The sequence below is a fragment of the Dipteris shenzhenensis genome, chromosome 32, assembly GCF_047967505.1.
Source record: "Dipteris shenzhenensis isolate YYH24624 ecotype China chromosome 32, Dip_SZ_1.0, whole genome shotgun sequence".
Classification (NCBI taxonomy): Eukaryota; Viridiplantae; Streptophyta; class Polypodiopsida; order Gleicheniales; family Dipteridaceae; genus Dipteris; species Dipteris shenzhenensis.
Genome location: NC_141627.1, coordinates 31,700,842 through 31,716,799, shown reverse-complemented (window position 1 = coordinate 31,716,799; position 15,958 = coordinate 31,700,842). Strand labels below are relative to the sequence as shown.

General features: G+C 44.8%; 1 protein-coding gene across 1 annotated transcript in view; it reads left to right on the top strand.

Annotated features, from left to right (window-relative positions):
• The window catches only part of LOC147880616 (esterase/lipase/thioesterase family protein), a 28,795-nt gene extending 13,231 nt beyond the window's left edge, over window positions 1-15,564 (top strand). The window contains exons 8-13 of the mRNA XM_087370786.1: window positions 2,515-2,609; window positions 13,729-13,779; window positions 14,185-14,265; window positions 14,508-14,580; window positions 14,678-14,755; window positions 14,876-15,564. Of these exons, the coding sequence (XP_087226912.1) occupies window positions 2,515-2,609; window positions 13,729-13,779; window positions 14,185-14,265; window positions 14,508-14,580; window positions 14,678-14,755; window positions 14,876-14,920 (423 nt within the window). The 3' untranslated portion in view covers window positions 14,921-15,564. The remainder of the gene's footprint in view (window positions 1-2,514; window positions 2,610-13,728; window positions 13,780-14,184; window positions 14,266-14,507; window positions 14,581-14,677; window positions 14,756-14,875) is intronic.
• Window positions 15,565-15,958: the final 394 nt, after the last annotated feature.

The following is a 15,958-nucleotide window of genomic DNA, read 5'->3' as shown; positions in this document are numbered from 1 at the left end:
CCGGGTTTCAGGGCTGCACTTGGCTTCTGGTGGATTTTGTGAGGGCATACAACGAGATACTTAGGTGGCATTCATATCTCATCAGTGCAGCAGATTGCTCTGGTGCTTGAGGGTGTGAGGCGCAAGCTTTTGTATCGGAGCTAGGTGTAGCAAGTAGGGCACTTGTGGCCAATTAAGTACTCCTAGCTATGTTTTGGCATATAGTCTCCTGCTGGTGCTTTGTATGGGTCAACTTAGATGCTTTCATAGAGATTGTATGAGTAGGTGCCTAGTGCACAATTTCTTATGAGCAGGTTTGGATGGTGCGAGGAATGTAGAGCCAAGGTTGCTTGGTAGGTGGTGATTCTACCTCAGGCACAGGTATGACTTGGTATCATTGATCTCGAGATGTAGAGCAAAGCCCTTTCGGCAAGCTGGTGGTATGCTGTCTCACCCTAGGTTCTGAGCCCTGGAAGCTCTTGCTTTAGCAAGGGCTTCTCAAGAACAGCCCCCATACTCCTAGGAGGTCAATGGCAGTAGTCATAGCGCTTGTTCGGAGGGCTCATTCAGGCTAGTTCGAGGTGTCGAGAGGAGTTTGAGCAGCAACCACTTATATGGCACCTGGAGGTTTGGGACCAAGAGGGACTTGTATTGGGGGTAAATGATGCACATCGGATGGGTACAATGGGACAATAACTTAGCGAGACTTTTCGGGGCATGGAGCTGCAGAGGCACGTGGTCGGGCACTCTCTCATCTGAGGGTAAGACACTTGGATGGAGATGGATGCCGTGATCCCAGAGTCATGGTGGGAGGGATTGCATAATGTCTTGGATCCCTCGCTCGTACGGACAGTTTTGTGGGACCAGGGTGCCCGTCAAGATTCAGTTTTGCAGTAGTCTCTATGACATCTATAGCTTTCTTACAGAGGATAAGCTCTGCTTGCGATGCCAAACACACTCGATGGCTTGAGCTCGTGGCTGTGGGATAAGAGCAGTTTCAGTTTTTGCTGTAGTCTCTCAGCTCCCGTCCATGCAGATTATATGAAGTCTTGACTTTGCAATTTGTAGTGAGTCTCTCAGCTCCTGCCAATGATGGACAGATTATATGAAGTCTTGACATTGCAATTTGTAGTGTCTGCACTTGACTTTTATAAACTTTGTGACTTGTCACAGATTGAGCATGGACTAGCTTAATAAGTTCGTGTATGTCATTACCAACTTGCATCTTCTTGAGAATTATAGAGCCAGTAGCATTGAGTGGAAGCCAATGCAATTGAACCTGACGTGTTAAAGAGGAAGCCTCTCGACATGTCCATCATCCAATGCAATCAAGAGAATGATGACATTTATAGCTTTCTTACAGAGGATGTGCTCTGCTTTTGATGCCAAACTTGCTCGATGGCTTGAGCTCGTGGCTGTGGGATAAGAGCAGTTTCAGCTGTACATCATACACCTGCACATAATACAGAGTCAGACCTTGTACCGGATCCAATTCGTAGTTATCGATGTGATTATGAGGATCTCATGGCATATAACGAGTAGCCAGGGCAATCATGGTGTTGAGGCAGAGTTGAGTTTGAGAAGCAAGAGGAGGAGCAGCCCACAAAGCAGGAGCAGCTCGCAGAACAGTTTGTAGAGCATGTAGTGTAGATTGGGGAGGCAATTCAGGTCCCTGGGACAGCCAATACAGGTGTCACAATCGACTTGAGTGAGTAGTCAGAGTAGAGGAGACATCATCCGATTGAGATCATATTGTTGACTCTGTTGATGTGTTATTAAGAAGGCCCTAGGGGCTAGCTCATTGTACACTGTAGTCTATCAACCTTTATATGACTTGTTTTCAATTTTTATTCAGGAGTTATGACTTACAAGCTACTTGTCCTTGGTATATTGTGACATTAAACTTGTTCTTTTTATGATTGATGATCATATTTATATATATGTTGGGTTCCCATTGTTCAAAGTTCAAACTTCAATCGCGAATGTTGAGAGAGATCTATCATATGTGTGTGTGTGTGTGTGGTGTGAGAGAGAGAGAGAGAGAGAGAATTTGAGTATGATCATTGATGTCTAGAACCAGATTATATATTTTTTAAATTTCTATATTTTACATATATTAATTATGCACGTTAGGCAAAACCTCTCTGAGATTTTTGAAACGTCTCTCTGTGAAACCTCGAAAAAAAAACCTGCTGACTGTGTAGTAAACTAAGAACTTATCAATTCTTCATGTAGGGGCCAATATGGGCGCCCCTACCCATTAACTCACTCTTTTATTATTTGTTCGTTCCAACTTTTCCACAGGTTCTTTTAAAAACAACTAGAATAATGGATAACTGGATAACATTCTAACGATCATTTTTAGTCTTGGAATTGCACTTATTAATGTCGTTCTCATGACCTTAATCATTTCCGAACTCTTAAAAAAATTACCATTTAAAAACGTAGTTCTTTTTGTCCAAAAACACTTGCTTGGTATTTAAAATCCTGTGTTTGTGGTTGACATTTGAATGTTTGTTCCACTTGGTTTGCTAGATTGAATGGAGTGTAAAGGGAGGCTCATTAAGAAATGTCGACTCTGCTCGTGTTTCTATTCCTTCAACGCTCAAATACAATGACAAAAAGCAGTGGTAAGACTTTGATAGACATGGTTTGTAAGATCGTAAATCTGAATCAGGGGAATGTATGTCACTCAGGGCTAGTTGTAAAAAATAGTTCAATCTTATGTTGCATCTCCCTTCCGCTCCCCCCTCGCAGCTCCCTTCTGCTCTCCCTCACAGCCCCCCCCTCACAGCTCCTTGCAGCTTGCAGAGGTGCAACAGCCCCCTCATCAAATGGTCCACAAGAATGCATGATAGTGCTTTTAAATCATGCAATGCAATCTGGTTTTCTGACGGATGCAGAACTGGATACCTATCACAGCTTTCCTCAGAAGAGACCGCCCGAGGTGAGGGGTTACTCTGAACGTAGCCCAACAGGTTCAGAGATCGAGAAGACCACGTCACCCTCTGCCACCACAGCATGACACAGCCCGACAGACGCAGATCCGAGACATTTTCACTGCTCACAGGCGAGCTACCATGGTGCCAGGCTTTGGCTTTTGAGCCTGAGTCTCAGATATCAGCATGCTACAGCTCTCAGATAGTTGCTAGTTGCTAGTCTCTGGGTTATATATCTGATTTTGCTTGAGCTATTGAGCTCTATGGAGTTATCAGGTTATCTGCTTATCAGTTTTTCAGTTTAGTAGTCTTAGCACCTGGCAAGGGCCTTAGTACGCCCTTTGCTCCAGACTGAGGCTTGTATGAGATCATCCTTTTGGTGTACTTTGTACCTTGTCCCATAGGCCCGTGAAACCACTGAAACCAGCCTCAACAATGTAAAGGGTGGTAGGATCCACTTAATTACAGCATACACAGTAATTTGACAAATAAATATGCATCACAGATTAAATCACAGGGGAGCTAGAGCGCTCCTACTTAGAAACAAGGACACCGATTGGCCCCAAATGTTGGCGCCCCTTGTGGTATTTATTTAACATTCATTTGAAGCCAAGCGGCTGATTACAAAGGTCTCTGGGAAGCTGCACCACAGGCAACCAACGCCGGCAGACTCCCCGTTCAGCCCACCCTGTAATTCCCTGCTCAACTCCAAACGGTGAAACGGCATCCAATTACTAGACAATCCTGTATCCTCAGCCAACCAAAGTGTGCAACAGAAACCCCAATAGCATCCACTGTGTGTGCCACGCCTACAATTGCACGACCAAGTGCCCAACCAGCCAGACACAGCCGAACAACAAGCCTTCAACAGCCAAACTCTGGTGCAATCAGTCGACAAAGCACTCCCAAACAGGTTGCCTCAATCTATAGCTTGCTTGGCCACTGCCCAACAGCAAAATCAACCTTTCTTCGCGAGGAAAGAAACCCAAATGCAATAATTAGCCAGCAACCATTCAGGGAATGGCAAAATGAGGCAAAAAGCAAGCCTTCTTCTACCCAATATCCACCGAAGATAGGTCACCGGGGTTGGAAAACCGTAGATCTTGTAGAGAAAAGATGATTCTGCTCTGCCACAGTCCCAAAAGCAGCTTAGAAGAGAACACCCATGCCTGGAAAGTTACCAAAATCAGTAGCAACACCCCGAAAGCTCCATAAATCAAATCGCAAGTTTCCTTGCAAAGCTTGGACAGCCATGAAGCAAATCGCAATCTTCTGTAGCAGCCTGGACAACTTGGAAACACCTAGAACAGGATGCTGTCACGATCTGTGACGTATTCCTTTCTCTATATCTAGACTTATGGATGGTTTGATGAATGGACACTCGTGGAAGGGTATGCCCTTTCGACGGGACACTTCCTATGAGGCACAACCCTTCACAAGAGACATTCTATTGAAGAGACATTCCTATTGTAATGTACCCTCTCATCAAGGGTCACACCCTTCACAAGGTTTACACACCTCTTCATGCACATACACTTTGGAGTACACACCTTTTCATGTGTGACTCTTCACTCTCTATATAAGAGAGGCCCAATTGTATGGATAACACAACATCTATCCTACAGACATTCAAGCAATACAATTATTCCTTGTTCTCTGCTATCTCAGTCTCCTTTCTGTTCCTTAGCACATTTCTAAATATAGTAAATCTAGGATTTCTTACAGTGGTATCAGAGCAAATTCGCTCCTGCCTGTAGGAAATGCCTCCCACCTTCTAGCGCCGATCTGATACATCTTTTCCGCTAGAAGGATATCCGTGCACATTGTGCATGGAAGAGATGGAGAGGATGAGCGTAAAAATTTTTCTTGCCAACGTTGCCTAAACTCATGTATGGCCTCTCCATCTCCCACACATCACGAGTTGATGTGAATGGACACGACAAAAATCGTGTCTTTTCAGGTGCTTGGGCTGTCCCAAAACCAAGGGACGCACCTTTTCCACCATGGGACACACCTTTTGATGAAGAGTCTTGACTCCTCACCCAAGGGACACACCCCATCGTGGACAAAAGGACACACCTGTTCATGTAGGGACACCCCTTTTAAAAACAGGGACACACCCCTTCATGAAAAGGTGCACCTATTCCAAGGGTCACACCCCTTCGAATAGGCACACCTTTTAGGCACCAAGCACTTATAAAAGGGTACCTAAAGGGGTTAAAAAGGGAAACCCAGCCCCAAACCTTAGGTCTACCCTAGATTACCCAAGGGTCAAATAAACCCACCCTTTAATTCTTTTTTTTTGGGCAACCACCCAACGTAGGCAGCACAAAAAAAAAAAAAGGGACGTACCTTTTCAACGCCCTACAGATTTTCGTCAAACAGGTTGGTCTCGCTGCCCAGCCCCTGCTTTTGCCATTTCGCCGCCAGCCCCTGCCCTCGCCATTTTGCTGCCAGCCCCTGCCCTCGCCATTTCACTGCCAGCCCCTGCCCTCGCCATCTGCAGCCCCTAGTCTCGCTAGTTTACGGCCTTGTTTCCTGCCAGCCTGCAGCGTGAACACAGCGCCAGCCAGCCATTCTGACGCAAATCAGCCTGCAACCAGTTTTTCGCCATTGCCAGCCTGCCTCCCCCTTTCTGTTTCGCCAGTCTTCCATGACATCAGCAGCCTGGTGCGCCAGCCCCTATTGCGATCCAAAATTGGGTACTTGCAGCCTATTGCGCCATTGATAGCCTGCTCCCCTTGTTTCGCCACCTTTTTCCTGCCAGATCAGCAGCAGTTTCAGCCTCCTATCGCGATGAAGACAGCCTATTAAATGCCAGGCCCAGATCTGCTCCTCGCCACCCATTGTAACATGGACCTCCGGACAGAAATCTGCAGGACCCTTCTACGCAACAATTTGGCAGATTAAATCAATGCCAGGTGGAGTCTTTCCATTCTGCTTTTAAGGATTCTCTTGTCGTTCTCCAATTACAACAAATGAAAGACGCTCCCTTAAAGCATGGAAACCCCTGGTAACTCACTTGGCATTTCAAGGACACCTCAGGCATCATCTACCACACAATATCGTGTTCAGATTGCACAACCAGCCCATTTTGGAGCTTTGGCATCGTGGGTCTTCTGTGTCACGTGCCCTCCTAGTGATTTGGACCACATCCTATACCTTCTGCGTGAGGCACCTCAGTTACATTACTTCCTCAGCACAGTCCAGGTTGTGTTCCACGAGACACGAAGATACCCCGAACCCAATATTCCTCAAGAGTTTGCTGTCCATCTTTGGAGAGAATTTTACCCCTCACCTTCGGCATCTCCAGGGTACTCTCCACCTCCTTCAGCTCCCAGATATCCTCCTATACAGGTTGTACCTTCCCCACGACAGTATTTACACTCTGAAGGCACTCCTTCTCCTGGATATCCTCCACTTCCGATAGCAGTTCCTTATCCCTTCTCAGATCCGTGGACTCTGCAACCTACTCCTGTCCTCTCACGAGCGGTAACACCCCTTTCGGCATCACTAGTGTTACCTCAGACAGGACCTCCTTTACCAGATTTCCACGGGTGGTTCCATCCTGCCTCGCCCGCCCCCTCCAACACGAGCAACCTCAGGGAGCAGCCTGAATCTTCTTCTAGGAATGGTACAAACTAGAGCAGAGGTTCACGCTTTTCTCACAGGGATCTTCGATATGTCGCAACGCTCGCATGAAGCCTCTCCAGAGATCAAAGACTCAAGTCCAAAAAAGACCCATGAAGTCAACGTACAAGGAAAAATACTACTGCAACTTCAAATTTCTCAACTTCAGGACAGCATCTCCGACTTGGTCCAGAAAGTCCAACAACTTCAAGATTCTCGCAGTACCACACATATAGAGAATGACGTGATGCAACCAGACAACTATGCGGATTCATTCCCACCTGAGGTAGAAAACACTGAACTACGTGCCCTCTACCGTTTACTTCAAGCTTCCAAAACTAAAAGACTTGACATCAAACTTCCGGAAGCCTACACTGGTCGACGCAATCGCCGAATAGTTGGCCAATGGCTCGCAAAAGTGCGCATGTATTTTGATACTGTTGACCTCACTGAAGGCAAAAAGATCGCCTAGGCAGCCTCCCTCCTTAAGGATACAGCTTTTCTATGGTAGCAAAGATGCTTAAAGGATGGCAAAAGTGTGTCAACATGGAAACGTTTTGAACACGTGCTCCGTAAGCAGTTCATATCTGCCAATGCGGACTTCCAAGCACGTTCAAAACTCCGACAGTTGGAGCAAACAGGCTTCCTGTCTTCCTACATCTCTCAGTTCACCACGTTGGTGCTGGAGATTGATGTCTTCCAACACACAGGGAAGCAGAGTGCTAATCGCACACAGAACTCTACTATGGCCAAAGGTGCTCGCCCTCAAGATAACACCAGGTTTCGAAAAAACTCCGGTAATCAAGGTCAGCGATAGTCTCAAGATCCCCAGAAGACTCAGAAATCATATGCTGGATTCCAACAGAAGCACTCCTCCAAGGATCGCGCCTCTTCTTCTTCACAAAGTCATTACCGACATCCCCAACATAAAGGTGCGGCCACTGACAAGAAGAACAACTCCAGCACAAAAGGACTTTGTACCATCTGTACAGGCGACCATAGATGGTTCGATTGTCCCAAGCGACCAAAGCAAAATTCCAATATGGAACCTAGCACTTCCCAAATAGAAGATGCTACCCCAGTACAAGACAAGAAAGGCAAAGCTATTCAAATGGCGAATACCATCCACCTGAGCCTTGCCAGCAACCTCGAATCTTCCCTGGCCACTCAAGTACTTTGTGTTCAAGGATCGATTCGTGGAACAACGGTCACTATCCTCATCGACAGTGGCTGCTCTCATAATTTCCTAGCTAGTTCTATGGTCGACAAACTTCGGTTAACCACCAGTCCTAGTCTCATGGACTATCAGATTGAACTCGCAAATGGAACTACCTTCTTGTGCAACACTAGGATCAAAAACTTGTCTTTTCGCATCCAACATTATACGGACAAGTTGAACTTCGACATCATGCGTCTCTCTTGGTACGATGTCATACTTGGACAACAGTGGCTCTATGACTATGATCCATCAATCAGTTTTCGCATGTCAAGTAAAGACTTCACTATTGTTGGTTACGACAGTAAAGGAGACACCAACAAAGGATCCTCTTGAATATCTCAACCAACCTTTTTTCCAGCCCTATCTGGATATTTTTCCACAGGAATTGCCAAAGCAGTTAACACCTCGACGACCAGTGGATCACCCAATCGAACTTATTCCCGGCAGTAATCCACCGTCGAAACCTCCTTATTGGGTTTCTTACACTCAAAATGAAGAAATCCAAAGACAGGTCACCGAACTACTCGACAAAGGTCACATTCGGCCCAATCGCAGCCCTTTCGGATCTCCTGTACTACTTGTGGAAAAAACGAATAAGTCAATGCGCCTCTGCATCGACTACCGAGCCCTCAACAAGCTCACTATAAAAAACAAGTATCCATTGCCTCGCATCGATGACCTCTTCGATCAACTTCTACACGCAACACAATTCTCAAAGATTGATCTTCGTTCAGGTTATCATGAAATTCACATATGAGAAGGCGATGAGTATAAGACAGCTTTTCGAACAAAGTATGGACACTATGAATGTTTGGTCATGCCTTTTGGGTTAAACAATGCTCCGGTCACATTCATGACACTCATGAACGACATCTTCAGGCCTTTCCTCGATAAGTTCGTCATCGTTTACCTCGATGACATCCTCGTTTTCAGCAGATCCCTACATGAGCACAAACAACATCTTCACCAAGTTTTTGAAGTTCTCTGTGCAAATTCTCTCTACATCAACATTGAGAAGAGTGAGTTCTTCAAGACCCAACTCGAATATTTGGGACGTGTTATTTCAGCTCAAGGCATCTCTGCGGCTCCCAAGAAGGTCGAGGTAATCCGAAACTGGCCTACTCCTAAGAATGTTCATGATGTCCTCTCTTTTCTCGGATTGGCAAACTTCTACCATACAAAGGTCTATCAGTTTTTTGAAATCGCAGCTCCTATGTCCGAATTATTGAAAAGCACAGCTGTTTTTCAGTGGCTTTCCGAAAACGAGTATAGTTTTCAACAACTCAAGCAAGCACTCACTACCACACTAGTTATGGCTATTGCTGACCCAAACCTTCCGTTTGAGGTCATGATCGACGATTCCGACATCGCTACAGGAGCAGTCTTGATGCAAGAAGGCAAAGTTATTGCTTTTGACAGCCATAAACATTCTGATATCCAAACCGGATACTCGATTTATGATAAGGAGTTTCTTGCCGTTGTACATGCTTATCGCTCTTGGAAACATTATCTCATGGGAGCCGACTCGGTGGTTAAGACAGACCATCACTCTCTAAAGTATATCTTTACTCAGCCAGTCATGAACGCTCGAGATCTGGACGACTCCGACGCAACTTGGCAATCTGATGAAGACTTACAACAGTACCCTGACATTTTACAGCAATATTTTCAGAATTTACCGTGATATTTTCTGCATCAGTTCATTATCTCCACCAGGGTCTTATTTTGAGTGGGAGGGGATGTCACGATCTGTGACGTATTCCTTTCTCTATATCTAGACTTATGGATGGTTTGATGAATGGACACTTGTGGAAGGGTATGCCCTTTCGACGGGACACTTCCTATGAGGCACAACCCTTCACAAGAGACATTCTATTGAAGAGACATTCCTATTGTAATGTACCCTCTCATCAAGGGTCACACCCTTCACAAGGGGTACACACCTCTTCATGCACATACACTTTGGAGTACACACCTTTTCATGTGTGACTCTTCACTCTCTATATAAGAGAGGCCCAATTGTATGGATAACACAACATCTATCCTACAGACATTCAAGCAATACAATTATTCCTTGTTCTCTGCTATCTCAATCTCCTTTCTGTTCCTTAGCACATTTCTAAATATAGTAAATCTAGGATTTCTTACAAATGCAGTCACTGGCACAACCTGGAAGACATGTAGATGAAATCACAATCTAGAAGAGACATCCTAGCTGAGATCGCAATCTGCAATAGGCTTCTGGATCAAGTGCGATTTCCTCTGGCAAGCCTTGGATGCACTGGAATTGGCCTTGGTCGATAGCGATTTTACCTAGCAGGCTCTGGAGCTTGCAGATGACGATTTGGCTCTAGTAGCACTTGGTAGGCTCTGGCAGCTCACAACTGATGATCTGGCTCCTCTAAAACTAATTTTGGCCTTCTGCCCCCAAAAACAAGGCTTTGTGCTCTTTCAGGAGTCCTATGCTAAAATTAGCAATTTTTAATTGCACCACTCTTTGGGCCCCCTGTTGCACACTTTGGCCCTAGGAATGAATTGCCTAGTAACTGGGCGCACATTCACAATTTCCAAGTTCCCAATAGGGAATTTTAATTCCCCAAGTCTCGCCCCATGGCCGGACCTTCTCGCCCCAGAGGCTCAAGGCAGCAGTCTCGCGCAAATTACGGGAATCGCAAATCAAAAGTCCCATAATTTCGCGTCCTCGTGACACGTGAGGTCTTCGGTAGACATTAATACATCTCTCTCTCTCTCTCTCTCTCTCTCTCTCCCCCCCCCCCCCCCTCCACACATGAGATAATACAGGCAGAGTTCGCCATGACACCTGTGCAGGTTGATGCCATCTTTCAGACACTACATTCATACATAGAGTCTGAGCCTTACCTCACTGGAGACTACTGAGGCTGGCCTTAGAGTCATCCATACAGCTAGGAGAGAGTGGGGCAGACAGATGGTATGCATGTATATCTGCATGGTTTGCCAGGCACGATATTCATATGGACAGGCTTTTCAGCAATGCTTTACAGTTTGGCTATTCACTAGAGCAGCAAGGAGGTCTGTTATGTTGGAGGTGTAGGGCCAATGCCCCACTTGTAAGCCGAATAGCTCATGAGCTTGACACCTCTGCATGTATGAGGTAGATGGTTCAATAGGGGGAAGGGATGAGGCTGCCACATGGGCAGCAAGATGGCTGCAACATGGGCAACAGATCAGATTCCTTCTTGATGTTATTTAGGGCCAGCCCAATGGTCAGCATGGAGGGATGACAGTCTACCCACATTTAGGACAGGCTGCGGGGTGGAAGAGTCCCAACCAGCGTAGCCTTTCCAAGAAAGTCTTCAGGAGGGTCACGTTCAACAGCAGCGACAACAGCCAGGTCAGGGAGGCCGCCACAGGGGGTGGGCGCATCAGCTAGTTGAGGGTTAGTTAGGGACCGAATGCCCTGGGCTGTGCTGAACCCTTGGGCCTAGGTTGGGGGTCAGCCTTAGCAAAGGGGCTTTCAGCACAGGCTACTAGATGGAGTTCCCCACAACAAAACCATTTGCTACGACCCCAGCCAACAAGGAGCCCTCCTACGCTACCATAGCTTCAATGCGATCTCCCTATGCCTTGACCTAACATAGATTCTAGAGCAAATTCGATCCACATGACCAAATCTATTTCCTACAGCGAGAGCTTAGAGATGCAAAGCTCCACATTGCCTCCCTTGAGAAAACAGTTTCAAAAATGAAAAGCAAGGGCAAAGAAAGTAATCCAAGATTTTCTACAACAATGCAATACAACAGCACCCGTGCCACAACTTGGGACAAAGGTGCAGGAATTAGTTACCACTCAACTCAAGTCTATGAAATACGAATTCATAGCAAGATCAACAAGTGGGATGTCTGATAGGAGCCCATTCTTGATCGCGTATATCCACATGACTTGAAGGGAAACCTTGGTAAAACCAAAGTCATGGAAAAAGCGTGATAGGCCAGGTTCTAATTGGTAAAAGAACAAGAAACCAAGGCTGCAAATAATCGGATTACACGCATAGGAGGGCTGCCTGAGGGCTGGACTCTAGAAAGTGGAAGTACACCCAAAAAAAAAGAAACTTCTCAAGAAGACAATCCCTTAGTTTGAATGGGATAGATTTTGTCAACCAAAAGGGAACAGAGTAATCCTTCAAGAGAAGGCAGCAAGGAACAAAGTCCTAAAACAAACCAACAAGCTGAGAGGTACCAAAACATGGATTTCAGAGGAGCTCATCCCGACTCAGCTCATGCAGAATTGACAAAAGTAAAAGAAGCTTGAAAGGAGGGATTGTGGGTTGTTTATCGAGATGGTATAGCTCTAATCAAAGACTTCAAGCTAGCCCCAAAGACTCTCTATCTAAAAATGATGTAACGAAGGCCACTTCATAACAGTACTAGCATTTAGTAGTGTGCTAAATAATTTGAGCTGAGATGCCTTGTGCACTCCTCGACTTTCTCTGATACTCAGAGATGTAATGGCTTAACTTTTTTGGATGTGTACTCTCTCTCATAACCCTGTGAGGGTTTCTGCAGACATTAATATATCTTTCACCTTCTATAGACACCACTTCCTACGAATTTCAGCGGAGGGCTTCATCTACCCACCAAGGTACACATGGTGCCAGCTCCCTCACTCCTTGAAGATATTGATAGGGCAGTTCCGAGTCTCCTCACACCATACCTAGAGAGGGCTGCATCTGCACTGTGTGTGTATCTTGGGAGATCGAGTCAGAGGAGCATTTCGCATTTAGATGCCCTGTGTACTACGAGATCAGAGGACGCTTTTTAGATATGGTCTTGGATCCCTTTTGCCTTCATCCATGTGGCTGTCCCACATAAGGAGCGGTTGCTAGGGCCGATCAGGACACACAGCCAAACCCCACTCAGAGTATGATCACTGAGTTTTTCCAGCTAGACAACACTGACCAGCAGGACCCCTAGAGACGGCGACTTCAAGGACCCGAGCCAGAGCTAGATATATGCCTGACTCATTGGCGCACTGAGGCATCGATCACATTAGGGGACCTTCCTTCCATGCTCATATGATCAAAGGCCCGACCCACAGAGTGACAGTGGCACTTGATTGCTGCAGAGCTATAGCTAGGAGACCAGCAGACCGCACACGTCGATAGTCAACAGCGACCTGTCACGGGTTTTATGCCACCATATCAGCCTTGCACATTGGCTCTCCCCTCCCCCCTATTGGCTCCCACTTGGAGGGCCCATAGTTCTCTCTCTCTGTATCGATGCCGTTATGCTCAGGATTTTAGGTTTTCCTTTGTATTCATCATGGGTGTTGATGCCCGTTTAGTGGCTCCACCCTCAGCTCATTGTATCAGTTTCATTTTAGTCTCATAGACCCTTTGGTCTTCCAAATACTTTTAGTAAAATCTCTCTCTCTTTTTCTCTAATCTAGCGACACTCTATCAGTGCCCAACTCCTCCATTCGTTGCTTCCCCGTAGACCTCCGTTTCTTTCTGGATTACTGAAGGCCAGTTTCAGAGGGTTGCCACTTAGCAAGCTCTACAGCTTTTGTTTGCGAAAGCATGAAGCAAGATAACCAAATAATTTCTATGCGAACATGAATTGCACGGAAAACTGTACTATTTGTTTTCGTCTTCTATATATCTCACCATGAACACAAGTTGCGTTTCAAACTGTTTGAAACCCAGACATTTGCTCTGTGCTTATGCAGACATGGTAGAGGCTTTTTATATTGTTCCTCTCCTTCTTGGGGGGAGAAGGGGAGAAAATTCATTGTTTTGTTTCACATGAATATTCCTCTTTTGTAGTACATGAGAAAGAGTACTTTCAATTTCCAGTTTCATTCTCTGTTGCTACTACCTGTGAAACCATGATTATCACTGTTTAGCACTAGTTGCTTTTAGATGAACAGGCCGCCTATGGTGCTCCAAATTGACTTCCAAGTTTTATGCAATAAATAATGCAGTTATGTTTGGCGTATGCCCCTGGAGGAGACTGAAGCTCATTGGAAAGGATGGTAAGACTAGTTTATATCAAGTATAGTTTTTGAAGAGTCGTCATTTTTTGATATATTGCAGAGTTTTTATGAGTTGGCATTTTGTAACAGGATTAACCACATGGTTGCATGTTATCTGCTCTAGCTTTTTATAATACCCAATCTTTGTATTGGCATTTCGGATCTCGCTGTTTCTTTACACGGAATCATTTGGCTCTTGCTCTGAGGCTTAGCTTGTCATTTCTTTAATCAATTGATCTGGGCAGATCCTTATTTTCTTCAGCTGTGTGCAAGCCTGGTTGGGTGTACAACAAAACATCATACCTTGTCCCATCCAATAAATCAGTTTGTATTTTCAAGGGTCTCATGCCCAAAATGTGTTAGTAGTTTGACTTGAAGAGAGTCTTATTTTTTATTTTCATGCAGGTATCAAGGATTGTCTGACTTATTTCTATCTTGTCCGGTGGCAAAACTTCTTGTTTTAGCTGGAACGGACAGATTAGATCGGTAAAATATCTGTATACACTTTGGTTTTTAAGTTTACAATGTCCCTCTCCCGTCTTTGGATATTAGTGGATTCTATGCGGATCTTAATTTGAAACTGAAATCTCTATGTTGAAAAAGCAAATTCAACCCCCCCCCCCCCCAAGAAAAAAAACCCAAACACACACACACAACAGCCGGCCAGCCCAATCTCTTTCCTTGCTGGGCTCTCCATGTTTCTGTACTCTCAATTCTGACACTTGCAGGTCATTGACTATCGGTCAGATGCAAGGAAAGTTTCAATTGGTCATTTTGAAAAACACGGGCCATGCAATTCAGGTCTGGTTTGAATCTCAATATGGCCATATTCTGTGCTGTTGTGGTTTTGGCAATTATTTGGGCTACCAAGTGATGCTTAGAATTTGTCAACCTACAGGAGGATGTGCCTGATGAGCTTGCAAGACTTGTTCTTAATTTCGCTGCTAGAAACCGCATAGGTGCATTTGGTGTGAGGGTAAGCTTATAAAGGTTCCTTTTGCTTGCTAGACTTTAATGGCTTATCTCATCACAAGCTTTAGCCGATGCAGTCTTTTAATGATCATCATATTAATCATCTTTCTTTTTGGTTGTCTAGATTTCAAGTATGGGCCAACCTGTACAAATAAGATCTGCAAACTAGCCTTACCTACCTAGCTGAAATGATGTAATTTGAATTTTTGAGGACTAGTAAGGAGGGTAGTAAAAGGTTAAGCATAGCCTGATAATGAGATGGCGTGAAGCTTTTTTCCATTTCTTTGAAATTTGGATATAGTTGTACTACACACTGCTGCAAAAGTACGAGCCTTCCAGAGTGAGGCCTTGCATAGGTACAGTATCAAATTTACACCTTGATAAATTCCAACATAATATTTTTTATTGTCTGGTGGCATAATCAGATGGAAATGGGGAAGAAAAAAGCAATCCGGAAATGCACAGCAGGATCCTGAAATGCCTCAGTTATTGCCATGTGTTCAAAAGAAAGAAGACGACTTGCTTCACCAGAATACAACACAGAATTCGAGAATTCCCTGGAGACTATGGATGTCTCCAAAATAATGATGTTGCGTTATCTCCCTTACCTATATTCTCTACATCAGGGGTTGGTTTGGAGAATATGGACTTCATGATAAACAATTGCTGATCACGAAGTCATCTTCATCGTTTCCAACCGGTCTTTGAGCTTGTTGTGTGTTAAACATTTCACTTCAAAGCTAAACTCTCTTCACACCTTAGTAGCCTTTGCATTGGTGTTTGTAATATAAGTTACATGAAGTATTTTACTTTTTTTGGGAGGTGAAGTTGGCTTGGCAGTGAACAATTGCTTCTCTACTACGTTTTGTGTCTGTGACAAAGGAAACAGCATGCTTCCTCTTATCTATTTTCATACTTTTTTTCTTGTATTTATTTTCCTGTAATCCATAAATCAAGTGTATAAGCGTTTTGCTATACCAGCATGTCGTGCTATCAGTATTGCTATCATCATACTTATAATCAGCCTCACTTTTTGTTTCGTTCCCTGAGCTTGTAACTCTTGCTAGATTGTCTTGGTTTGCTGTTGTGATCTCTCTTGGTGGTTGGAAAAGTCTCCTCTTTCTTTCCATCATGGTAACATTTCTCTTGTAGGTAACTTTGCTTGCATCGTTTGGAGTTTGTCTAGTTAAATTGTTGATTTATACTT